The sequence below is a fragment of the Lentinula edodes genome (assembly GCF_021015755.1).
Source record: "Lentinula edodes strain Le(Bin) 0899 ss11 chromosome Unknown C8R40scaffold_43, whole genome shotgun sequence".
Taxonomy (NCBI): domain Eukaryota; kingdom Fungi; phylum Basidiomycota; class Agaricomycetes; order Agaricales; family Omphalotaceae; genus Lentinula; species Lentinula edodes.
Genome location: NW_025764349.1, coordinates 370839 through 394880, shown reverse-complemented (window position 1 = coordinate 394880; position 24042 = coordinate 370839). Strand labels below are relative to the sequence as shown.

Sequence of the window (24042 nt, the reverse complement as noted above, 5' to 3'; positions counted from 1 at the left end):
CTTTTTTTGTTTTGAAACTCGAGCCTTACCAGCAAACCCTCTTGGTCAAAGCAGTGATTCGGCTACCGCTTTCGAGATGGCATCCGGATCTGGCCCGAAAGGGCAGTTGTAAATCAAAAACAAAAGCTGCAACCTGAGCTGCGACTCCCATACGGGTGCCAGTAATTCGCCATAAATACCACTACTAAATCGTACTCACTGAACACGCTCAAACCTTATTCGAAGAGAAAAGTTTACTGAACGTACAGTATATGTTCATGCGTGATCACTGACCTACTCTCTGGTTTATTGCCCCATCGAAATCCCGCCTCTAAATCTCAATCCTTTCAGCTCTTCGTATCATTCATCATAACGGCCGTCTTGACCAACATCCAATACCGCAACGCCTACTTACGAAGAGTATAAATAATAATAAGAAATTATATAGAAAAAGCAAGGCTGCATCCTGGAGCTTACTCAGGCAGTTTGAGGCCCTAAGCTCGAGCATTAAGCTTAGGGGGTAGAAAAGGCCTCAAACTCTATGCTTGACATAGCCCGAATCGATCAACTGTTTTTTTACTGCGATAGACTCTGATTCACCAGAGGAGTCATTCGACGATGACATTCGATACTGTACTCAGTGAATGGGTAGTAACAGATGATCATCGCTGGTAGCACTAATTCATACCCATATACCAAAGTTTAGATCGCCATGACAGGCAATCGACAGCTCCGTCATGGTAAGACCTTATAGAATATATGGATAAATGAGGACCAAAATGGGAAATACCCCAAACGCAAGTAGGGTACAAAGGGAGGACGAAATGAAAGACAATTTCTTCCTTCCTTTTTTTTTACTGCGGGAATTTTGAATAACTTGAGCCTCGGGTTACACTGACTGGTATTGTACAATTAACGTACCCCGTTGGGGACATACACCTTGCTTGCGGTGCTTCTCACGTGCCGGACAATGTTGATTTCAGATCGCATTGTGATATCAAAGTCTTATTATCAACGCATTCATTCTACTTAACTTCATCGTTCCGAATGACATTAACCTAGCCAAGATCCAGAATCAAAACTCGTTGTACTCCCACACAAACCAAAACCTAATGTCATCATTCATGAACACGGCGACTTTATCGTTAAACCGACACACATTCAACCTCTTCCACATCGGATAACGTACTCTGATATTAATTTCCAAGTGTGGCTGCCGCTGATATGGATGGATAACTTTTGGTAGGCTCTGTACGCAGGTAAGCAATTACGTGATCCTCATCATAAAGGTAACGGAACCAATTGAGCTTCAAGTGTTCATTCGGGGCAAGCGCGGATAAGTTCGAAGGACCGGCTAGTGTGGTCATGCCAGCACAATCCTTCGATGTGCAGCCGGGTAATGAGGTAGTGACATTCGTGAAAAGAAGTATTAGCAGCAAGACAACATCCTCTGATGACAAGCTGGCGAAGGGATGATAATGATCGCAGATGGGCAGGAAAAGTGGGTGGCAGACAAAGTTCAACAAGGTGGAGTGACGAAAGATGAGAGACTCGAGGTATGATCATTGTAGCCCATTTCATGGAAAGGTTACAGCAATTACGAGTATGTGATGGGAATGGGGGGACAGGACACATCGCAGGACTGCCAATCCAGATACATTTAATATGGTGAAATATTTCGCATTCGCTGCTGGACCAGGTGGGGACGACGGCATTGACAGCGTCGGACGTAGGAAGTGGATTGAATGAAATAGGTGCGGGGAAGCGAGGGAACGGAGGCGACGTGAGGACTGAGCGAGGGCAAATAGTGAGTAATGTGACAGATAACACAATATCCAATATATCCAGATTTCGTTTGGTAGGCTTTCGAGTGAAGAAAGGGATGACCGGGAGAGGGGCGCGACTGACTGCAATGAAGTAATGAGCGAAAAGATGAAGATGAAAGAAAAGAAGGTAAAATCGAACGCTTATTTTGCTGGACATGAAAGGAGTTTGTCCAAAGACTAGGCCACAGGGGAAGTTTTTCAGAAATGGGCACGAAAGAGTCACACTTTATATGATACTTACACAGCACAAGGGATGCATTCGGACCGAACATGGAAGCAAAACGTTAGCGACGAAGCAAAACGTTGAGGGACGCTACGAAGGTAGTGGAGGGTGGTCACAGCCGTAGTGTGACAGGCAAGCGCAGGGTTGTAGAAGGGAAAGTAAATCAGGGCTGCATGAAGGTTCACAAAAGGGTCACATGACTGCCTTATAGGGCAAAGGCGATGCATCGGATTGGAGAAACATGACTTTAAAAGGAAATTTTGCATGGGCGCTTGAGGTTATGGATGTTCATTGACCATTGCAAGCAAGGTGATGGCTGAAAAGTGCGACAACAATTCACACGGCTCTTTGGAACATCACCTTGCTTGCAAGGTCTATTGCACTCCAGAAGTTAAGTTATTTTGTGCAGGCACGTTTTGGTTGTGCTTGGCCTCATGCTTTTGCCAAATGTTTACAAACATCCTGAACTCTGTGCTTACTTTGCAGCGCACCTTATGTGCGCCGCATTCTTTCCTCAATACTCAGATTAAATAATTCTTAGCGCCGTGCTGGCATGGCAATCCCCGACTCTGAATGGTCTCTGATGTATAAGGTAAACTAAAACTGGGAAAGGGCCTCGTTCCGAGGCACTGACCTTGGCTGGATTGCCTGACTTGCCAATAGGATACAAAGATATGGATAGTGAGCTTAGGTACAATTTTTAATGATATGCACACTTGCAGCAAGTAGATGTCTCAATAGCACAAAAGTAATGCAAAAAACAGATTCTAAACAAACTCCATTTTTACAGTAACATTTGGATGAGGTAGTTAGACATTGAGAAGGATGAGATAATTGGAGCAATGAGCAGATGGGGGACAAGTCAGGTCGAGAACTTGAATACACACCACAAGCTCCGCCATAACTTGCAGCACTATTAGTTGCAAATTCTAACAATGCTCACTTTCCACTACTACAGCATGTTTCAGCTGCCAAATTCCAATGATGACAATGCATGTAAAGTAAGTTTACACAAGTATGGCTGACACCCCAGAGTGGAACAGAACTGCATAAAAATGCAACAGTTCACTGTAATGATTCCATTTACACAAGATCACAATATTAATGATTTCACTGTATTATTATAGTACTTCAACACTGACATATTGTAAGACCTGGGTCAGAATTGGTCTTAAGGGTGGATTTGGTATGAGAGGTTTATGTTGTAGTGTGCTAGGAGCAAGCTGTAGCTCAAAGGGAGCTACAGGAACTGCGACTAAGGACAGGAATGACCTAGTAGTAGTTCTGATTGTGAGATGTGACCCTTGAAGGGGTTCCTAGAAGGTCCAGGGAGGTCTCTAGGATGATAACCAGTGGAGATAAAGATAACTGGGAGCTAGGGGACATAGGAGTGTTGCATAGTATGAATTGTAATAGCTAGGAACGTCAACGTAGGATCATTATAGCTAGTAGATGGTGTGAGCTTCAGACATGAGAGCTCCCAATAGAGTGTGAGCCTGGGAAGTGGGGGGTAGCAGTTGGCGTCCTCAAGTGGTGGGGGTGGTAATGGAGAAGCGGCACATAGTTGGACGTAAGGGGGAGCTTCGACATTACCTAAGTCAAGGTCCAGAGCTCATGGAGCAACTAGGGAGGTTGGCTCACCGAAACGATAGATGTTTGGGGAGCTTGAAAACTCACTCAGATTGCTTAGACATGAAGTAGAAGTGTATATTAGATTGTGTAGATGAGAAACAGAAGTAGAGAGACTGAGATAATAAAACAGAGAGTAGAGAGAAAATCTGTATAGTTAGCAGAGACTGGACCTATGTAAAAGGGTGTGTGTTCAAAATATACCAAGCTGGTGTTTGGGACACTACAGGACTGCTTAAATAGGTACAGAGAAGTTAACAAGGGAGCATCAGGGGATCTGGTATGTGTAAGGTAAATGATCGAGCTTAGGTACTAATGGGGTTGCTGCAATGGGAAGGTCCTGGCCCGAAAGGGGTTAAGTCTGTGCATGCTTGTATCCTGGGAGGTGTGGTGAGTTATCGAAGTCGAGGTAAGGCAGGGGAGCTTATGGAGGAGGTCCCGTGATGAAGTAGAGAGAACGAGGGGGTCTCTCCAAGGTTGGATAAGAGTAAAGGGAGGTAGGTTAGGGCATGAAGGTAGGTCAGAGCATGACACATATATAGAAACACACTACAAATGCATACTGTAGTATTCACTGGCACCCAAAAAGGCAACAATATCATTAAACCATGTGCACCATCTATATACCTAAAGTTAAACCATACAACACAATAAAAAAAGTAGCTACACACACTGCCACCAAATTGGTTCAAACAGTTACACCTATGTATCATACAGCTCCTCTTGCAAAATAATCTCACAAAACACGGCCATTTGAATCCTCCTCTTTCACAGTTGGTGAATGCTTCTATCATCAAACAAAAATTACTGCCAATGCCACATGACAATTTACCAAGCAAAACGAATCTACGGCTCCACTACCGTAACAGGTATACAACCAATGATCATCAGACTCCTGACATCATACTCAACCCATATTACGGCTCAATATATTTGCAGAATGATCTTGAAAAACAAGGCCGTTTGAAACCTACAAGGACCTCCTCCTTCAGAGTCGGTGATCAAACAAATTTCCACAAGGCTTTTGAAGTGTGTATATCCTGTAGTGCACCTTATGTGCCTTGTTTTTTTCACTTGATACTTGAACTAACGTGCGAAAGTGGGCCATCGCGCTGCGCGCGTGGCAAGAACGAGTCCGAAAATCAGAGTTGCATATAAATAAGTGCAGATGCTGTGTAATCTCTGCAACAGAGTAAATCTATGTGAGTGATTGTGTTGGCCTCCAAAACCATATTCCCTCCATCTCGCATCCCATCGTGTACCTCATATTGAGGGTGACGGATGAGGAGGAAAGCGCTCGAGAGGGGCGGCAGTTCCCAGCCCAACATGGGCACCAGTGGATGCAGCAAGCCAGGTGGCAAAACAAACACCATGCAAACGCGAGGAAAGTAATGGCCAGGAGTGCAAAAGTTATTGAATTGCGCAGAGTAAATAGATGCAGTACGTAGCAGGGTAAACATGGGGTAGATACAGAGATAAGTAAAGCACCAGCATTTGGGAACAAAAAGTGGGCCGACCATGCGAGAACAGTACGAAGAATGCGGGTGATGGGATAGTGAAATACACTGAAAATGGTGTTTATGGTGCTAGAAGATAGGCAGAGGTTGTGTACCACAGGTGGCAAAGGAGAATGTGGACGAAGTTGGAGAAAATATTGGCGATGAGAGATAGGCTGGTGAGCGGTCGAGTACTTCGTTGTGGTGCCAAAGACCGAGCAATATACCTGTCGTTCCCATCTTCAGCTGCAGCCCCGGCGCGCGTGGACAAGAAGAGGAACGCACCTCTCTCCCCTTCGAACCCCGTCCCAAAATCAGACTGTTCTCTCCAACCCACCTCCCCCTTGGTCAGCTCCATTCCCATCCTCGAATACCCCAGAAGATGTGGCGAATTGGCCATCCTGATTTGGTCGTTGTTTTCAAGACTTTTGTTGATGAGCTGTGGCAGAGGCTTTTGCAGAAGAATGCCGGAGAAGTAGGACGAGAGGGGGATGTAGTGCAGCCAAGAATTCGCGGCAAGATGTAGGGCGCAGACAATGTTGGAGGTGGGGGCGCCGTAGGTAACGCAGAGTGACGAAAAGGTGACGAGTGGCGCGAAGCGTGACAGTCCAAGTATGGGGAAAAAAAAATCGCTGAAAGAGGAAGGTCAAAAATATATAAGGAAGGTCAAAAATATAAAAGGAAGAATTCCCACGCTGGAACCCACTATAAGACGAATCCTTCATTACATTTCGGACTCGTAAAATCTACACCTTGACAAAGACACTCAGATGATACTTAGACCACCCTACACTTTTTGCATACATAGATCCTGCATCATTCCCTAGTTCCTGCCATACCAGTTCTAGTATCAGTTTAACTGGAATTTATCCTTTCCCAAGCAAGGTGCAGTCCACGGCAGTGGAGCCTAGTATTCACATGACCGCGAATTCAGAAATTAGTAAACAATCATTATCTCGCGCACCTGCGAAAGAAACGCCCTACATACAACCTTCGGACAACAGATTCGTTGAAATATCGCTCGGGTCAACTCGACGAAAAAAGGGGCGCGGTAATCCAAGACTTAGAGAATATGGTGCCGGAAGTGGATTTAGATTGGTTCTTCAAAAATCTCCTATCCCCTCTTCCAGACGCCATAGACATCTTAGCCATCGTCGAACAGCTGCGAAAGTCCGGGGCCATAGTTAGAGAAGGATGGGGCGAAATTTCCATCGACCCGAAGGCCGAGCGTCGCCATGAAGACATTGTATTCGCGCAACTCGCCGGGCAATCCTCGATGCTGTAAAGGTTGCGCAACCCACTCTTCAGCAGACCTTCACCCTTCTATTTAAACCTGCCCAATCGCCAACAAACGAGGATCTAGTACGAAGCCGGACAATCTCTGGGTGTCGATGAAAGATGCTGAAAACATCAAGAAGGATCCAAGTTGTTTCTACACCTGGTATAATGTCGCAGGCCCAGCAGAAGACGAGAAGCGAGATGAAAGGTTCAGAGAACATCATAGCAAGGTCAGTATATTGTCTTGTCGTCCGTGATCACCCATAATGTTGCTCAAATTGTCTATAACTTACAGCAAATCATGTCTCTTGATCCTTGTCGTCGATTCACCTTTGGAATGACAATACAGGATAGGGAATTGAGACTCTGGTTTGTTCTCACTACAAAGCCATGCGATTTTCTAAAGGTAAGCTTCTGAGCCATTTGCACTCCTGATACTGACTCGGACTACAGGACCATGCCCGACTCGTCCATCTTTTTATTTCATTTGTGTTCTCATCTCGCACAGATTTCGGCTGGGATCCGACTATCACTTGTACAGATCCTGCGTTCAACCCGTCTAATCCGCGCAAGAGACGTGTATATTCAATCGAAGTCCGCAATGACCAGGGCGAAGTGCGATGGTTCGAAACTATCCGGATTCTCGCAGATTATGCTGCTGATAGCACTGTGAGTAGCGCCACGCGGGTCTGGTTAGTCCGAGACGAACAAGGTGTACAATATGTTCTCAAGGATGTTTGGCTTCACATGGATCGACTTCCAGAGCACGAAATACGTGCACAGATACTGGCCGACGTTTTCAAATATGGTGGTGCTCCAGATCAAGCTACGCTCAAGAGGCATCTCTTGACTCCCTATGTCTGCGGCAAGGTTTTCGTTAACGATGGTGTCGACACTACCGATGGGATGATGTATCAAGAACTGCCCGCCATATCTTCTGATTCAATCTTTACTTTGAAACTGGGGAAGATCAGCAACCCCCTCCGTCAAAGCCGTGACCCGGCCTCTGCCTCGGAGACTCATTCCGGATCTCTCAGAGAGATTACTACAAGTCGCAAATCCCAAATGAGGAAATCCGCAATACAAACGCCCAGATTGCCTTCGTGGCGTGGAAGTTTAATGAAGACTCCTGGCCAGATAACGATCGAGGAGCTTGGTCTTTCACCATCGCTTGCACCTGCAGTCCGCACCATTTCTCACATGGCTTATAACTTTTCTCGCGCATTTACCAGCGCAGAAGCATCGTATCACACTGTCAATATCGATGACAATTTCCTGACTTCTGTAAAACCTGGATTTTCGGCTAATAGCTGGAGAGCAGCTGACAGCGCTGTCCAGCCGGGAAAGCACCCCCAGCAGTTGATCAATACTGCTGGGAGTGCTTTCAGTGCTGGACAGCACTCTCCAGCCAGTATCCTTGCTCTGGTGAACATCCATGTTTTGCAGATCAGTGTCCTTGTTTCGTGCTCTGGTCTGTACTCGGAGTACAGACCAGAGCACGAAACAAGGATATTATAATTATGCAATCATTCTTTTCCTAGTGTTGCTCCATCTCGCTTGACCTTGGGCCCTGTATAACTTTATCTCTATCATTGTGCTGCAAATAAATCCTACTCTTGGTACATACTTTAACATCTTCGCCACTTATACTCTCTATAATCCGTACTCCTCTCCCTACCTATAATATAATTGTACGTGACATGTAGTCGGCAGTATGAGTAGATGTGGCTAATTTCACTAATGACTCGAGGAGATACGACTTGCCACTACCTTTTCAGCTTATATGCATTTTTAAAAATTAAGACTGTTGGGCTAGATAGGTCGGGACTGATTGTTTGACTATCATGTCATTTTTCGTTTCATCTTGATACGCCCATCTCGGGAGTTGCATGGTCCAGGCTTGACCACCGTACTGGCAATTTCCAAAACTGTCCTAGTATTGCCCAACCGTCTACGGAAAGAGACGGAGAGACGCAACAAATGGTCTGGTCTGGTGTCTGGATGTGTTTTACCCGAGTACTGCCTTGTTTAGGCTGTTCTCGGCATGCCTCACGGTAGCTCGCGGTCCAAACGTTGCGCTGTCAATAATGGATGACTTCCCGTAGGAATTATTTGCAGGACACCAGACAATTAATTTGTGCCACCAATATAAGCGAACCTAAGCGAAGATGGCCGGACAGCGGCTTCGCAAAAACTGCATCAAAACCAACTTACAACGGCCTCCCTACCCTGTTGTAAACTGGTTTTTGGTGTAAGCGAGGGTCCCATCAACAGTCCGTACGTCGCATCAAATACCGTTAATAGTTAACTGCAGGTTAACTGCAGAATAATTGCAGCGGGAAGTCACCCAATTTGACAATGTGTTTTCCAGATGTTCAGGTTTAGCCGATAATATAAAAAGAAGAGCTGTCCTCCATCGATTAGGTCTTTCCCTTCCGATTACATTGTACCAAAAAATCTCTTTCTCTTTGTTTGAAACCGCCGACTTGCCATGACTAAACTCATCAAACCACACCCTCCACATACTCCTTCTAGGACGAATGCTCATACCAATGAGTCAAAAGAGAGTGAAGAAGTCCAAGAGCCGAAAGATTCCAAACCTGTGGCTTTTCCAACCACGAGCGACGCTAGTCCTTTTTCTACTCCATCGAAATTCTCTAAATTCCACAGGTCTTCGAGGCATTCGACTTCCTCCACCTCCTCCTCCGATAACCAAGACGACCATGACGGTCTGAGACTGCGGAAACCCAGTTTGCTCAAGACAGTAAAACGTGTCAGCACGAAGCAGTTGCGGAGTATTTCGTCTACGTTGACGAATTCTGCTCATCGAATCACTTTACATGGGCATGGGCATGGTCATCATATCGACCATTCTTCTGAATCCTCAGAGTCATCTCAACTGTCCGAACCTTCTCATTTAACCCAGTCATTCGATTCGTCTCACCTAGCTCCTTCACCTCATTCATCACAGTCCGCCGAACACCCTGAATTGGCAGAAGCGAATTCATATTCATCTTCCAAAGACACACGTCGCCGTCGTGTTTCCCTTCCCTCTTTCCGACTATTACGTCCTTCTAGCTATTCTCGGTCACGTACGGGGAGTAATGTTGGTTCCGTCCCTTCTTCGACAGTAACATCCCTACCAGTACCACCCGTTCCTGCGAATCTCGATATAGGAGTTGGTAGGTCGCATTCGAGTCCTAGTATCTCAACCGAGCGCAACATCGAGTCGACTGTTCTGCCGCCTGTGTTAGCTTCACCCTCAGTCACTCCAACAATGATGACTGCCACGCCAACTTCGCCGACACCGATGGCTGTTTCGGTCCCAGCAGCATTGAGCGCTGATGGCGAGGGCCGAGATACCAAGGATTTCAGGGCCACATCATTAGTTACTGGGGACGATTCGTTTCATCATGCTGATGCGCAGGAAGCGCGGCCTCATCCTCCGGGTCTATTAGTATCAGTGGAACTAGTGCCGACGAGTCCGATTACTAGCAATGAAAAAGCTAAGGCGCAGACGCCTTCAATGGCCAGTCGAGGTGTTACGGAAGATGACACAGCGGCTTCGCTGCCTCCACTACCCTCGTCATCTCGATCCATCGTATCAGTTTCGAGTTTCTTCTCTTACACTCTTCCTCCTTCTGCTTCTCCGAATCATTACAGCTGGACTGATGATATCGATGAAAAAAAGGGGAGTGAAGATGAAAGCGAAGATGAAGATGAAGATAGTGACGATGATTCGGAAGAGCATATCAAAACAGAGAAGGATCTGAATAGAGTCGGCTCACATCGAGTGTCAGAAGGACCTTTCATTTCCAGTGTCTTCATCCTCGTCCCGGTGTTCAGCGTACGGCGGCCTATCGGGTTCTATCTCACCTGGTGGCTAGGTCGAAATGTTTAGACCGGCAAGCTCTAGTGCAGTGATTATCTTTCTCTTGGCTTCATCTTTGAGTTGGGCGCTGATACGTACTGGCAGGTTTATAATACAAAATTAATTCCCGTCAGTCTATCTCTTGGTGGACGTTTTATACGTCCATTAACGCGACGATATTGGGTAACACGGGGATATCCCAAGATTTGTCAACGTAACACGATGGTGAACCAGGACAAAACAGCTTAAGACTTTGGTAGGGATGATTTTGCGAGTTGGACGCTGCATATATAATACATCAATTTCACCAATCGTTTAACTCTTTTCCTCTCGTGTACAATAGAAAATCAATACGAAATCATTCAGGAAATAAATTTAGTTTCCGAGTTCTTCTCTTCACTCTTCCATTCATCTATCCTTTTATACATCTATTCGAACTCTATCTCTTCACCGATGAAATCACCATCTAACGTTCCTCCGATATTTCTATTCCCTAACATTCGTTGGGCGAAGTGTAATGATGAGGACTGGCCAGTACTTGCTGCCCCTTGAGATGTTGTGATGGTCGACGTCGTGAATGTCTGCAAGTTGAGCATGAGGCGGCTTATAAGCAGGTTGGAAAATCTATATATTGAGACAGTGTGTATATAAATTGTGTGGATGAGTGAGAGACCAAGGTTTTTTGAGAAGCTGCCTTACACGTTGAAGAATGGACCAACGACATCGGATAGTGGATCCTGTTGAGTATGATAAGTCAAACAATCTTGCCGGCCATATAGCATGTCGTACAGCTGTGTTTCCCGGAGATCTCGCTGATATCTAAGGCTTACTGCTTTCAATAAATAATTTCTTTTCTTATTTAGTCATTACTCACGACTAACAAAATGCCATCGATCGCTGCCAAGACGAGGGTAGCTCTAGAAGATATTTCCATTAATGAGCCCCTCAAATTTGGAGGAGAAACTCACAGGAAATAAAGAGTCCCTAGTATGAGTGAAATGTATTTGAATCAATCTATCTAGACCCCCGAGTTCAGACACCACTTACCATCCCGGACGATGATTTGCGCTATACTGGATTGACCGGGACAAAGTCTGTGCATATTGATTGCATGATGTACAGTCTCTCTGACTGTGAGTATAAAAATGAATAGGTCATATCCAAACACAACAAACGGTATGCCAATTTCCACTGCAATGAACCAAGTTTTACAGGTCAGAAGACAAGATAAACGAGTCGAGTTAAACGTACTCCTAGAAGATGCGATGAATTCTATGATTGTCAGCGGCTCGAATTGCGAACTTACTTTAAAGGAAGTTCACCCTTGGGATTTGTTTTACACCTCGAGAATATTTGAAAAGGCGATCCGACTGTTGAAATGCCTGGCTCAAGTGCTTCTATCTATCATGAAGGAGGGTAAATAGTGAATTGGCTCCTCTCCACTTTTCCATTAAAACGACCTACCAAAACTTCAAAGATGAAGATAAAAAATATCATTGTAAGAGATGATATGAGAACAAATCGGTTCTTGTTATATATCGCATAAATTCTCAGAGCAAAAAGGACTTTCGAATAAAATGACAAGGCTCAAAATCCGTTCCTGACTCCAATGAAAGTTGATAAAGCAGCTTACTGTTTGTTATAGCAGAGGTCACACATTGCAAAAGTGAATACAACCCGTCGATTACTTGACACCTTGTTGCTCTGTTAGTGTTTAAAATAGGTTAGGAGATTTCTTGACTCACTCCTTGTTTGTCCCATTTCCTGGTAACACCCTTAGCGCCTGAAATATCAAACCCAAGAGGAACATGTATCTATTCATGAGGAATAACATTGAAGTTCCGGTGGTTTTCCGATTCACCCATATTGAATCAATCTCCGTGGGCAATGTTTCAATAAATTCGGCGATCCATAATGCTGCAAAACATTTCATAATTAAACTCGTCAACAAAGGATCTTCAGAACTGTGAAGCGAGATCACTTACTGCTTCCTGCAACAACGACGTAGTTGGCCACCATCCTTGATCGATTGTTCATCTGAAAACTATGGAATCTGGATTACAAAAAAAATCCACGTACCACGTTCTGTCGTCTGAAATCACATCGCCCATTCACGAAAGCTGAGGAGAATCTTGAAATAGTTATGAAAGCGAAATGAATGTCCTCAAAAGTTGGCGGAAACGGTCGATATTGCTACTTTGAATCGCCAGATGACTTTATACCATGGAGGTTTCTTTCAAGTTGGCCCATGCTTTTCCGACTCCGTGATCGGGATAGTAGCGTATTATTTATTTAAGGTAAGTCGGGAGTGGGTCGCTAGCCTGCGGCGGCAGCTACGCAGTCAAGCATATCAAGTTCCAGACTATGAAGTTGAAGAAGTCGAAGAAAATGATCATGAAGTTGCCCAGTGTGAACGTTGGATTAAGTAAACTTGAAATCTTCGGGAGATTTTATGCTGTAGTTTAAGCGCTGTATTTCCCACATGGCTACGCAGCGGCCTGCCTACTGCATTCTGACAATGAATCATTTATGTGTCATGAAGGAAGGGCAATATCGAGCGTATCCAAGGCTGTAGGCTGTATAAAGCAAGAGCTCTTGAAGAAATGTAGAGGTACGGAGGGTGGACACTAGAGGCTTCCGGAATCTCCACCGTGACCAGAAGAGGCAACCTTAAAAATGTTCCTCAGACTTGGACCATGAGGTCCTGGACTCGCGTACTCTGTTTTGGGATACGTAGACTGAGACTCGAGTTTCATTTATTTGCGGCTCGATTCAGCTCCTCTTGAACATTTCATAGAATCTGTTGTTGATTTATATGCCGTGGGGAGCGTTCTTAGGCATTATTATAGTGGAAGCGGCAAGCGTTGAGCTTTGTATCGAGAGAACGGTATCCATGTACAGGATTTGCCGTCAGCGGGCAAGGTACATATTAATTTGATTGGCAATTGAAGAAAACATTGAACGTAAAACTCGCCTTTTTGCGTAGTCGAAATTTGAGGCGTCCTTGAAAGCTGTGATGTTCGCTTCATGGGCAATCAGAGCTATTCCTGACACCATAGGGCTAGCTGCTTGTTAGAGATGACGGATTCATGATATGCTAGAGATCTAAACAAAAAAAGATTTAGTCCATGAAAAGTCATGTGATCGTGTATATTGTCAAATGATCACGAGACCGTCTTCATGCGCCTTGCCTCTTCTCTCCTTGAATGAGCTCCAATTTCAAGCTTTTCTCAGAAATGCACATGGAACATCGTGGCTTCTGTGTATACGACCCCAAAAACAGTGCAAGACGACTGCTTAGGCGCATTTGGATATAGGGACCGACGAGGAGTTCTTTTAGGCTGAGTTCTGCTTTGCTCGGCTCGTGAGTCTCAGTGTTTTGATCAGTGAGCGCGTCAAGCTGACTAGAGCTGACAGAGGTTGACCGTGTTAGCCCCAATGACTTCAACAATGCTTACAATCGTCAAATCAAGTCGGTTGTGCCTGCACTAACTATGTAGGACTAGCTGCGGCGTGCGCGCAAGCTCATACTCTGGACCTATTGTTACTAGTATGACTTTCTTTCGAAAATCTCACTTTCATTCATCTTGCTCGAATTGTTATAACTACGGCTGACCCAACTGGAATGATAACAATGGACCTATGTTGGGTCTAAACCTCTTCGTTCTTGTTCTGGTGCTCGGGGTATGTAGAAGTCTGAATTTAACAGGCACACTCAATCGATGTTCCCTTAGAGTCAGTTGAAATGGTTGGTTTACAGTCCCGCAACGGATTTCAATCAGTCTCGAGTAGGAGGTCATTGTGATTATACTGCCGCGCTCTATCGGTGCTTTGTGCTCTAGGCCTGATATCAGTGCTAGGAACCAGACAGGTGTGATTCCAAGTTTGACAAAACACGACATAGAGGCTCAAGGAAGCTATGCTTAATATATCGCGATCCGCTGGTACAGTTATACGTAAATTTTACCAGTCATTTTAGCACTCGTTGACAACGTACGGTAGAGCGTCGGTGCATAAAACTATCCGAATAATGGAAATTGAATCGCCTTTTAAAATAAACATTCATCTACCTGCATCAAACCTCCAAAACTCCCCACCCAAGTCACCATGCCCAGATCGAAATTATTCCAAACTCATGGTCAGAAGCTCCATGATAACAGTAATAAACCTGAGACTATCGAGTTTCCTTCGGGCTCGCCTGTTTCCTCTTCTTCAACTTATTTTGCTCCACCATCGACCTCCTTCGAGGGCAAACAAGAATTACCCACTATCTGCCTAGACAGCGACCACGATAGCGTCCCAGCAATCCTTATCCATGGCACAAATTCGGAGTCACCAGTGCCAAAAGAAAGCAGCCACTTATCGCTGATCAAATCGATTGCGAAAAAGGCTAGCATGAAGCGTTTGCGGAGTGTCAGTAGACCATCTACGAGTTTTCACCACCAGGATCATCATGTTAATCACAATCGAGACACATCTGACTCGTCATTATCATCGTCTACATCCCATGCATCCACATTATGCACATCGTCCAATACATCCGCATTTTCCATAGACTCTCCTCCATCGAACCCTCCGAGTTATCATCGTACACGGTTACTTTCATTGCCGTCATTCCATCGCCGCAGTCGAACTAGTCATAGTACTTCCGAGCAAACCCTCGATCCTGGTACATCGAATTTCGCTTCAGGGGCTTACGATTCTTATGATGGAAATTCGGTTCCCTCATCGCAGCGTTCTTTCGAGGTACTTTCGCGCCCGCGGCGCGCGCAGAGCCAGAATATGGAAGTGATAGAGCAGATAACTTTGAAGAGAGATCCTGATGCCGAAATCAAGCCTACGACAAACCCAACTCATTCCATAGTTTGTTGTCGATGTGGTTCAGAGGTACATAATGCCGCCACAGTCGAGGTTTCGAAGGAATTTCTGGGCCCGATTGATTCGGATGCCAAATTAGATTTGGCCACGAAGGACGTTCAATCTGGAAAACCTCTGGCCTCTGAAGACGAAAATCTCCGGGATATCCCTTCTTCCTCTTCCCCTTCATTTCCCGATCTCCCAGGCCCCTTAGATCTTGTACAAGCTACGAATGAAGACGTGGAGGCAGACGGAGCTTTAGAACGTACTGCGGAATCAGTCACGGACGTGGACATACCTACCCCAGAGACGCAGGAGACAACCGATAAGACTACCACAGAGGCCAGTCAAACGAATGTCACTGTAGTCTCTCCTCGAAACTCTAAAACAATCCATCCCGGGCCCAACTCCTCAGATGAAGTAATCCCACCTCCGTTCCTAGTAGGACCCTTTATCCTAGATGAATTAGCTATGCCCATCCTCAGCGGGACTCGTCCCCTCTCATTCTTCTTTCGTCGAATATTCTGGAGTTCACTTTGGCGAGACCTGTGGCATGCGTTGACTCGGAAACTGCAAGTGGATGTGCGGAGAAGGATTTCAGTGTATCTAACGTGGTGGCTTTCACGGGTGACTCTCTTGTTTCCGAGAGGATTTTCTGCTTCCAGAAAGTGATCTCTAAATATTATTATCTATTAAATAAAAATATTGTATTCCTTGTTTCGACCAGCTGCAGAATTGGGATAATTTGGGCCATGCTTTAAAACCAAGCACAAGAACGTCCGACCGAACTCCACTGATGTCGCTCTCAACCGCCAGAAGCCACACAAAAACGCGAGACATCTATCATCTCGTCACATGAGTGGGTCTTACCTCGATAAAGCTTCTTGACCAACTGTCCACTAATACGTTCTAATACGCCACGTATGCCACACATAGTAAAGGAAATCCCGCATACAGTCCTACCCAGAACATCAGATTGCCCAGCAGCTTGCTCCGCTTAATGAACGGTACTGAGTTCAAGGCAATTAGAGGTATTTGGATCAGCTGAAGTGCGAACAGGTAGAACCTACGTTCGAAGTGTAAGCATATGAGAAAAAGGATATGAGGGCGGTCGCCGGTGACATACCTAAATTTCTTCGTAACAACGACCATGACTAGTTCGTGTATACAGGCGCTCAAAAGGAATGTTACGAACATTGCCGATTGTTTCGAAAGTTTGTGGCTGGTCATTGTTGACGCGTAAACATGGCGGAGCAAAAATGAATGCACAGGCTTGTTCCATTTCCTCGAAAACTCGGCTTGGGATGTCGAATTCCACTAGAAACGCTTAGTTAAATCAAACCGGTACAGCGAGAATAATAAATTAAGCCCACCCAGTCTTCGTAGAATTGCCGGTCAGCGAAGCTAGAAAACATATCGTACAGCCGTCAACATCGGAAACACGGAGAATGGGGATGGCAGAGAAAAGCTCATACCAAGAGAGTTCAGCGAAGGCATTGCAGATACATTCTAGGGACCCTGTTTCAGCAAAACTTTATTCTGAAAGGAGAGAAAGAATGTACCAAATATGATGTAGAACAGCAGCAGATAGGCCATCATAAAAGGTAACGCGAGGTCAAGTAATGATCTGAAGAAGGACTGATCATATGTGGGAGTATATGGAAGGATGAAGCTTTCGGTGACAGTGTACAGAAGGACAAATGTTCCAAAGGTTGCCACCGTCTTTTCGAACACGTAGATGGGTCGAATCCTGCCAGTCGCGGTATGTCGTGTGCCTTTAGCTGACAGATTCTATTTACTCACCGGTTGGTTCGAGGATATTCAAGCTCGTAAACTAGCGTAGGAATAAGCATGTAAACAGCAAAATTCTTGAATGTGATATTGTTGGGCCAGACAATGTAAAGGGGCCCCGTACTAACGAGTTCTCCTTGGAGTTCGCTATAATCTTTGGCCAAGTTGGAAATATTTTCGTCTGGATGGTCGATAAGGGGATGCGGAGTCGTGGCTGAGGGTATATGCTCGTCAGTTTTCTTGTAAGTATTGGGATCATTGAGTGAATCCACAACGTTCTTCGTATCTGCGTCAACCACTCCATTTGCATCCGACATGGACGCTAAACGTTTCCTTAGAGCCTTAGCAGTATCTGGGTCGACATAAGAGGCCTGCACTCCGTCGGGAATGGGAGGTGTGCCCATAGGAGAGGTCCCAGATGAATGCGAAGAACCGATAGCAGATGCTGCATCTAATGCTGCCCGATGCTCTTTCGCTACACGTACAGCATGATCCCAGCCTCCTTCTGAGTTGGTCGCCTCGCGCAGCTGATCTAGGATCGCCTGGGATTGTTCGGAAACCCATTGTAAGTATCCGTTAACAGTCATGTAGGAATGCATCTTCATGATCATTACAAGACTGTGAAGGGTAAAGAATCCAGACTGGACCCAAGGCCATTGTCTATCGTTTTGGAAATGTAAGGAAAGCAATATCGGGAAAGGAGAACAGTGCGCGCACCGATTAAATGTCCATCCTACAGCCATTATCAACACCGTCGTCTGGAATATGTGTTGCATGGCTAGTCCTGTCCAATAATAACGAATCCATCCTGCGGAAATTGCTTTGGCAAATACGACGCAAATGCTTGTGCTTCCCACCAATACGGCATCACTTAACGCCAGAGTAATTGCATCTTTCGAGAACATTGTCGCGAAGGCCAAGTTGAGTGCATGTCCATTGGTTTCAATACTTCGGACATACGTTCGGACAGTGAAGATGAATATGGAGATCCAGAAAAGACTAAAGAACCCCTAGTGACATGATGAGTGTCGGTCACAGAGATCTCTATTGGCTGTCAACACACCCGGAACTCGTTCGCCACAGATTTTTCGTTGTTGATGTCAAAAGTAGAATGTCTCGGAGCGAACGTTATGAGCGCGCGTAGTTTCTTCGAACTCTTTGACTTGAAAGGCTTGGAAACGTATAAGGTCCCATCCGAAGTCTGGAAGCCCTCACTACTGATAGTTCGTTGAGCGTTCTGTCCATCGATAGGCATCCTGGATTCTGCATGGAGGGCTTATAAATAACAGCAAGAGCGATGTAGCGGCAGCTTGCATACCGGGAGTGCGCAACTTGTTGGTGGTTTTCTCTTAAGAAGCGCGGGTATTTAACACAGATTCGACGTCATCTATATATTGAAACCTTCCTGTTCGTGTAAGCAAGGTGATGAGAATTCTCTGTGTATGATACAGGATTATGTACTTTATTATAAGTAAGCATTTATGTTTCGTCCTATCAAAGCATCGTCTCTATGTAGAAGAGTAAAGCTGACGCTCTGCAAGAGCGCCATATGTTACACAGTAACATGGTTCGCTTTTGCCGGGTCGTTTAACGACCTTGCCCACGAATAGAGAAATGCAAGGCGTAGATAATCCCGGCGACAATGGTAAAGTCGAATGAGATTGTAGGGGGTTCAACGACGAAATTATTGATCAAGAAGGGTTCAGAACATGTATGATTGGAGACTGTGGGCAGGCGAAGAATAAGACTGGCACTTGAGTCGTCTGAACCGAAACAGCTTAACAGTCCGAAAAACAAAGGAAGACATCGAAAATTTCTTGAACGGGATATTTTGAAGGGTGTTTGGCAGTGTTTGGTTCGGAAGCCCGGTGCCAATTGCCGATTGACCTTGGATTGCCTTCTCGTATCTAAAGCTAAGTATCATGTACGTAGTTCTAAAGCTACAACATAGTACATCACTCGTAACACGCAACCAAGTAGTCTGCGAACATTCCCTCAACTCAACGCGTACGACCGGACCTTTGAAAACCAGAAAGGTCTCTCGTGCTTTAGAGCCACAGGAGAGGCTTCCCCAGTTTCCAACTTGACCGTGTCATAAGACACAATATCCATCTTGTTCCAACGCCCCAAAGGACGCGAAAGGAGGGTTAGATGCATTGTGAAGATATACCGGATCGTAGGTATTGACGGATCGGCAGCATGGCCATGACCATGACCATGGCTATGAGCATGGTGACTATGTGAACTGTGTGAAGGCGGAGCATCTGCGTCGCCCCTGGCCATAGTACTCTGGCTCAATAGATGAGCCACTGAGGTCGGAGAGGAAAAGTCGATGTACGTCAGAGAACGGGATGATGCGTCGATTAGGTTGGAGAGGACAACGGTGTTACCACTGAGGTGCCAATTTCCGAAGAGTAATCCCTTTACGGGTCGAATGAGTGGATCTGGATTGAACTAACGATGAACACCTTGTTACCTTCAGGCCTCGTAACGTCGGTTTGAGTAAAGGAATAACATGCGCAGGTGATTGCTCTTCGTTAGTTAAGAGCGAAATTACTTGCCCGTTGGGAAAGAAACGCCTGCAGAATATTAGTTTGTTCGGTTGGCAAAATACATGAAGCGAACGAACAAATATCGGTGGTACGTTATCAAGTGATTGACCTAGCGGCGTATAGTCTTAGCACTTTTGTCTTACATTGAATTCGTGAAAGATAGCTCACGTTGACCCACGAATTTTCACTAAGGCCGGGACGACTGAAAGCTATGAGCAGTACGCTAATCAAACAGTAGAATAGCTTACTTACATGTAATGGCAGACAGCGATGTAAACTCCGTCGAGTCTAATTCGAGGATGTTCGATGTAAAGCCTTCTGTAGTCGTAAAGGTATTGTTTAGAAAGGTATTCAAGGGAACTTGAACCATCCGGTAGAACCGGTATCTGTGGTGGCTTATACGTCTCCTTAGCCAGTTTTCTGGAATCGTGCAACTTTGAATGAGTACTTGAATCACATACATAGAAGTACATACATTACCTCCAGATGGATACATCCAAGCTTACAACCCGTGCCTTTCTGTTCACCGAGGCAAACCGTTCCAGAGAGCTTGCGTCGAGAATCTTGAGAATATAGACAATCATTTCGTCAGGAAGTAGATTGAATGGAACAGAATCTTCTTCATCCTCCGGTTCAAATACCAGGTCTCGAGGAAAGTTGTTTAGGATCGAATTTAAACTTCTAGAAGCCGTGACGCCATGCTCTGCAGGTGATACAGCAGCTTTCGTACTCTGCATGGCAAGAGTGTTCTCTAATTTCTTGGAAAGATCATCCATGGTAAAGCCATTTCCCGCTAGTATAACTTTGGGTGTCAGAGTTGAAGAATCAAAGGTTTCAGCACTTGCGGAGGAAACGGGGGCGATTTGTTGAGCCATGATAGCGCCGAGCATTTCCTCACGTTCAAATAATATGTCGACGTTCGCATCCCGACGAAAAGCAGACCGGTAAAGGTACAGGGCTTCCTCAAGCTCTCCTCTCTGTTCGTGAATGACTGCTTCGCGATAAATAGATACCGCTAGACTGGAGACTTGGGATAGCGGAGGCGCTGTTGAGACATGAAAAGATGCAGATGGTGTAGGAGGAACTGTGGCTACGGAGGTTGCGTATCCAGATGAAGCGGGCCCAGAGGAAGTCGAGAAAACATTGAGGGATGCAGTATCGGGCCAATCCGAAGCTTCTGTACTTTCGCTCCGAGTGACACTTCCCACTCCATTGCGTCTTCTGACCTCTGCCCTCCATTCTTCCCTGAATTTCCTTAGTTCCTCAGACTCATTTTGGAGCGGAGGATTGTTCATGATCTGATTATTAAGAAACTATGTATTGGCGCTGAAGCTTCGGAGTCACCTGATTAAGGTGACGCAGCATGGCGTCTATACGCTCGTAGACCCTCCTACTACTCAGCCTCAGATTCCTCAACCATTGCACATGCATCTACCCAGCGCACAGCGGCCAGTCACATAGGCCCTATAGCTATCAATTTTTGTTGAGTGCACTGACAGAAATTGAGCATTGATGAACTGGAAGCTCAATTCTTACAGTTCTACCCGAGAAACTGTACTATGAAACCTGGAAATTATATTGAAAATGAGTGAAAATCCTCCTTGTCCGTGTAATTGCGACCTGATGCCTTTTGAAGTGAGCAAAGCCTCTTGGGGTATCAGTCCAAATTTAGTGAGTCACACATTAAACTTGTCTCCACGCCGTTGAAGAAACTCTACAGCATAAAGTCACATTCGACTGAATGGATATTCCAATGCTCCCAGCTCATCATAGCTCTTCTTTCAAGCTCGTAACCTGTTCTTCGGCGAAAAAGTATCGCGGAAACAGATTCCACTGATAAACCTCAGTAGCGTTGAGTTTGTGTCTTCACATGCTTTCCCGTCTGTTTCTCTAGCATATGCTGATTGTGCCTACAGAAGTATCTGAATGGTCGCTATCAACTCACTAACTTAGGCGACATCCAACCTTGTGGAGGTTCTCTGTACTATGTATGGAGTTAACAAGGATCCGGTTCCAAGGCATCTGATTATGTGTAGTACACACCGATGCCAAGGACAAGGGGGAAGGTCAACGAAATTCATGCACGTGTGAGGACCCGACGTCCATTTCGTCTCGCTTTGGCTCATCTACTTAGCAAGTATATCTCTCGTTCGGCGTCTGGAAAGCAGTCCAACAACCATGAGAAAGATTCTCTGCTCTCACCACCAGGTCTAGGATACCGCAATGTCGAAATAAGAGGTAACTAGAACTAGTTTGGGTAACTTTTGCCTTCCTGCTGATTCACGAAACGTTTATCTTTCTGACACGAATATGGAATACCTTCCAGAATCAGAGGTCAACTCCGTTAGTTCTATCCTTGCCGCCTACATTCCGCAGAAAGCATCACATCGACGTACCATTACAACTACGTAGTTTCATGAAGAAACGGCTAGTTTCGAATAAACCCTTCTGATCTAACCAGTGGTCCTGTTATTTGGATTTGGAAGATTGGAACGAACACTCCACCCGAACCGCCTGGTTAATAATCGCAAACGCTAAGCCTTTTTTCACCTTCCACTTCATCATCATATCTCTGATTTTGGAGAAGACATCTCCTATCAAAGGTCTTCGAAAACTAATAAGACTATCTGTTCACTCGTAGGATTTCAAGCGAACAGCAAACCAATGACAACAATGACATTAATGATCAGCTTCCGCGGACAGCGCTGTCAGGTCTTGCCTCAGGATCCCCAGTCTGGATGGCGCCTCGATCAGAACAAACAGTACGCATTTTTCTCTCATTAATTCATCCAAGCTCTCAATCTCAAAGCCTCAGGCTCTTGATTTAGAATGTAAGTTCAGTGAAGGATCTGCTGCGTTCCTTTAGAGAATACATCCCTTTGGCCTCGTTCAGTCTCATTTCTACCATGGACATCGTGTTCTTTGACCTCAAAGTAACACGGGCCTCCACCTCCGCGAGTCCTTTTTTACACTTACATAAATTTTTCAGAGAACCAAGAATTCCTTCTCGGTTCAAATTCAACCTGGTCAGTCTTAGTGACGCAAAACAATGCCCGCCACACTACGCTGGTACTGCTAGACACTGTTTGTGAACAGGATATCTAGGCTACGGGACTCAAATTGTCGTTTGAATTTAGGTGATGCATATAATATGAAACGTCAGCGCGCGTCAACCCCAAGTGATTCTTTTTCGCCTAGAAATTGTGCCTGCTATGAACATCAGATACTAACCCGTGAAATCCTAGGAAATCCTAGGCCGACTTGAACCCGTGCAAGCACAGTAAATGGCATGCATGTATGTACTTGTCCGCGCTGTCCCTGCCCGTAATCTTTATTTCCATAATTAAAAACTGATCCGCTTGTCAGGCTGCAGCTATTTGAACGAATTCAAGTACTACATCTGGTTTCACCTTGATTCACAATTGTTCCTCATATTTTCAGGCTTAACTGTTTTCTGTAGTTTCCGAGCCCTTTTCTGGTTTTAGTAATGCAGGTATGACCCCACACCATCAATTTTTACTACCCCTTGGACTAGCAACCACCACTTTTCGATTCCGATTCGGAAGAACCAGGGCGTGGATCGCAGTGAACAAGGGCTGTTACCTACATCGCATGACACCGAAAAGCGCATGTCTTGAATTTTCCATGTAATAAGAAGAATTCGTTGCCTTGTAAGTGCCAACGTGCTTATGAGTATATTGCCTTCTCTTCGTCGCACCACCATCATTAATTGGGTCCTCATGACCCCGGAGGTGCACTTTCCGAGGATGAATCGCGCAAATGATCATCAAGGGACCCCTGGACGAACGTCGAAAAGCACCCTCCGAATTTCCGACCGCAGACAAAATGGGACGATTTTCTGTATTCTTGACAGGACTCCTGAGGGTAACGCCAGGTTAGCTCTAGCGTATTTCATTGCAGGCGGGAGATAGAGCTGGGGCTGTTCCTATGACTAAAATTTATGTCCCGCTTCTGTCGTTACGACTGAGTTCAGGAATCTCACTGCTAACAACAACTTCTCTACCAAATAGAAGTCTCAACCATCTGAGGCTTGACAGCCACAACGTGTAGGGCTCTCGCCCCAAGGGAGCCTATCTCGCGACTTGGAGTCCGACGCAGTCATAGGATAGATATGGTTACAGGTATGATGATGATAGAAACGCTTACATACAGGCTATACTACTCCAATGTCCTTGACTAGAAGGAGTCGTCGCCGTCTGTCACTGTCCAATATGTCGCCGGAAATCGGATGAGAGGTCCATGTTCTCGGACCTATCTTTCCTCAGTTCCGAGGTCGACGCTATTCGTAGAAGCGCTAAAACTCATTTCTTTTGGCTACGTACAAGTTCTATTATTCTTCGACCACGGTTTTATTCTTCAAGCTTCCGGATTTAATTTGTTGCCACCGAGTACTACGACCTGGACTGAAGTGCGGATTTTTAATACTAGGACGAAGACAAAAAAAGAGCGTTGTTCGCTCAATAAGTAAACGAGTTTAACTGAAATGTAAATCAATGAGTCGGATATGGTTAGTCGGATA

The 24042-nt window shown here is 45.4% G+C and overlaps 8 protein-coding genes across 8 annotated transcripts; 4 read left to right on the top strand and 4 right to left on the bottom strand.

Annotated features, from left to right (window-relative positions):
- Positions 1-691: 691 nt before the first annotated feature.
- Positions 692-2152, top strand: C8R40DRAFT_1073183 (uncharacterized protein; the record flags this gene model as incomplete). The annotated part of the gene is made up of 8 exons (XM_046226526.1): positions 692-719; positions 1047-1164; positions 1226-1238; positions 1294-1405; positions 1468-1535; positions 1679-1786; positions 1828-1932; positions 2051-2152. The coding sequence occupies 8 exons, from the start codon at positions 692-694 to the stop codon at positions 2150-2152; spliced, it is 654 nt and encodes a 217-aa protein (XP_046081766.1).
- Positions 2153-5243: 3091 nt separating this feature from the next.
- Positions 5244-5553, bottom strand: C8R40DRAFT_1175470 (uncharacterized protein; the record flags this gene model as incomplete). The annotated part of the gene is made up of 2 exons (XM_046232333.1): positions 5244-5380; positions 5439-5553. The coding sequence occupies 2 exons, from the start codon at positions 5551-5553 to the stop codon at positions 5244-5246; spliced, it is 252 nt and encodes an 83-aa protein (XP_046081765.1).
- A 518-nt stretch (positions 5554-6071) lies between these two features.
- Positions 6072-8308, top strand: C8R40DRAFT_1268007 (uncharacterized protein; the record flags this gene model as incomplete). Its single annotated transcript, XM_046233979.1, has 6 exons — positions 6072-6237; positions 6284-6434; positions 6517-6661; positions 6781-6837; positions 6885-7675; positions 7973-8308. 6 exons carry the CDS (start codon positions 6072-6074, stop codon positions 8007-8009), a joined length of 1347 nt encoding a protein of 448 aa, XP_046081764.1. The 3' UTR covers positions 8010-8308.
- A 614-nt stretch (positions 8309-8922) lies between these two features.
- Positions 8923-10332, top strand: C8R40DRAFT_1175468 (uncharacterized protein; the record flags this gene model as incomplete). The annotated part of the gene is made up of 1 exon (XM_046232332.1): positions 8923-10332. The coding sequence occupies one exon, from the start codon at positions 8923-8925 to the stop codon at positions 10330-10332; it is 1410 nt and encodes a 469-aa protein (XP_046081763.1).
- A 1355-nt stretch (positions 10333-11687) lies between these two features.
- Positions 11688-12515, bottom strand: C8R40DRAFT_638403 (uncharacterized protein). The gene is made up of 6 exons (XM_046235735.1): positions 12382-12515; positions 12288-12322; positions 12048-12219; positions 11936-11989; positions 11763-11867; positions 11688-11699 (listed from the first exon to the last, which is right to left on the bottom strand). Exons 1-5 carry the CDS (start codon positions 12411-12413, stop codon positions 11834-11836), a joined length of 327 nt encoding a protein of 108 aa, XP_046081762.1. The 5' UTR covers positions 12414-12515; the 3' UTR covers positions 11688-11699; positions 11763-11833.
- A 1456-nt stretch (positions 12516-13971) lies between these two features.
- Positions 13972-16225, top strand: C8R40DRAFT_638097 (uncharacterized protein). The gene is made up of 3 exons (XM_046235734.1): positions 13972-13986; positions 14037-14173; positions 14253-16225. Exon 3 carries the CDS (start codon positions 14410-14412, stop codon positions 15829-15831), a length of 1422 nt encoding a protein of 473 aa, XP_046081761.1. The 5' UTR covers positions 13972-13986; positions 14037-14173; positions 14253-14409; the 3' UTR covers positions 15832-16225.
- On the bottom strand, positions 15864-18309 carry C8R40DRAFT_1125864 (MBOAT, membrane-bound O-acyltransferase family-domain-containing protein). The gene is made up of 9 exons (XM_046229000.1): positions 18269-18309; positions 18014-18213; positions 17668-17960; positions 16963-17610; positions 16722-16909; positions 16635-16668; positions 16533-16563; positions 16286-16476; positions 15864-16225 (listed from the first exon to the last, which is right to left on the bottom strand). The coding sequence occupies exons 2-9, from the start codon at positions 18203-18205 to the stop codon at positions 16069-16071; spliced, it is 1734 nt and encodes a 577-aa protein (XP_046081760.1). The 5' UTR covers positions 18206-18213; positions 18269-18309; the 3' UTR covers positions 15864-16068.
- A 636-nt stretch (positions 18310-18945) lies between these two features.
- Positions 18946-20797, bottom strand: C8R40DRAFT_1175465 (uncharacterized protein; the record flags this gene model as incomplete). The annotated part of the gene is made up of 6 exons (XM_046232331.1): positions 18946-19371; positions 19427-19529; positions 19580-19611; positions 19671-19704; positions 19755-19922; positions 19983-20797. 6 exons carry the CDS (start codon positions 20795-20797, stop codon positions 18946-18948), a joined length of 1578 nt encoding a protein of 525 aa, XP_046081759.1.
- Positions 20798-24042: the final 3245 nt, after the last annotated feature.

Bases quoted from the DNA above. Each gene is read 5' to 3' on its own strand.
- C8R40DRAFT_1125864 (XM_046229000.1), bottom strand. From the start codon at position 18,205: ATGCCTATCGATGGACAGAACGCTCAACGAACTATCAGTAGTGAGGGC. The intron at 17,611-17,667 runs GTGCGCGCACTG...CCAAAACGATAG, and splicing joins GTAGGATGGACATTTAATCG to ACAATGGCCTTGGGTCCAGT. The intron at 16,477-16,532 runs GTGGGCTTAATT...AAGCGTTTCTAG, and splicing joins GGCAATTCTACGAAGACTGG to TGGAATTCGACATCCCAAGC.
- C8R40DRAFT_638403 (XM_046235735.1), bottom strand. From the start codon at position 12,413: ATGGGCGATGTGATTTCAGACGACAGAACGTG. The intron at 12,323-12,381 runs GTACGTGGATTT...CAATCGATCAAG, and splicing joins ATTTCAGACGACAGAACGTG to GATGGTGGCCAACTACGTCG. The intron at 12,220-12,287 runs GTAAGTGATCTC...AATGTTTTGCAG, and splicing joins CGTCGTTGTTGCAGGAAGCA to CATTATGGATCGCCGAATTT.
- C8R40DRAFT_638097 (XM_046235734.1), top strand. From the start codon at position 14,410: ATGCCCAGATCGAAATTATTCCAAACTCATGGTCAGAAGCTCCATGAT.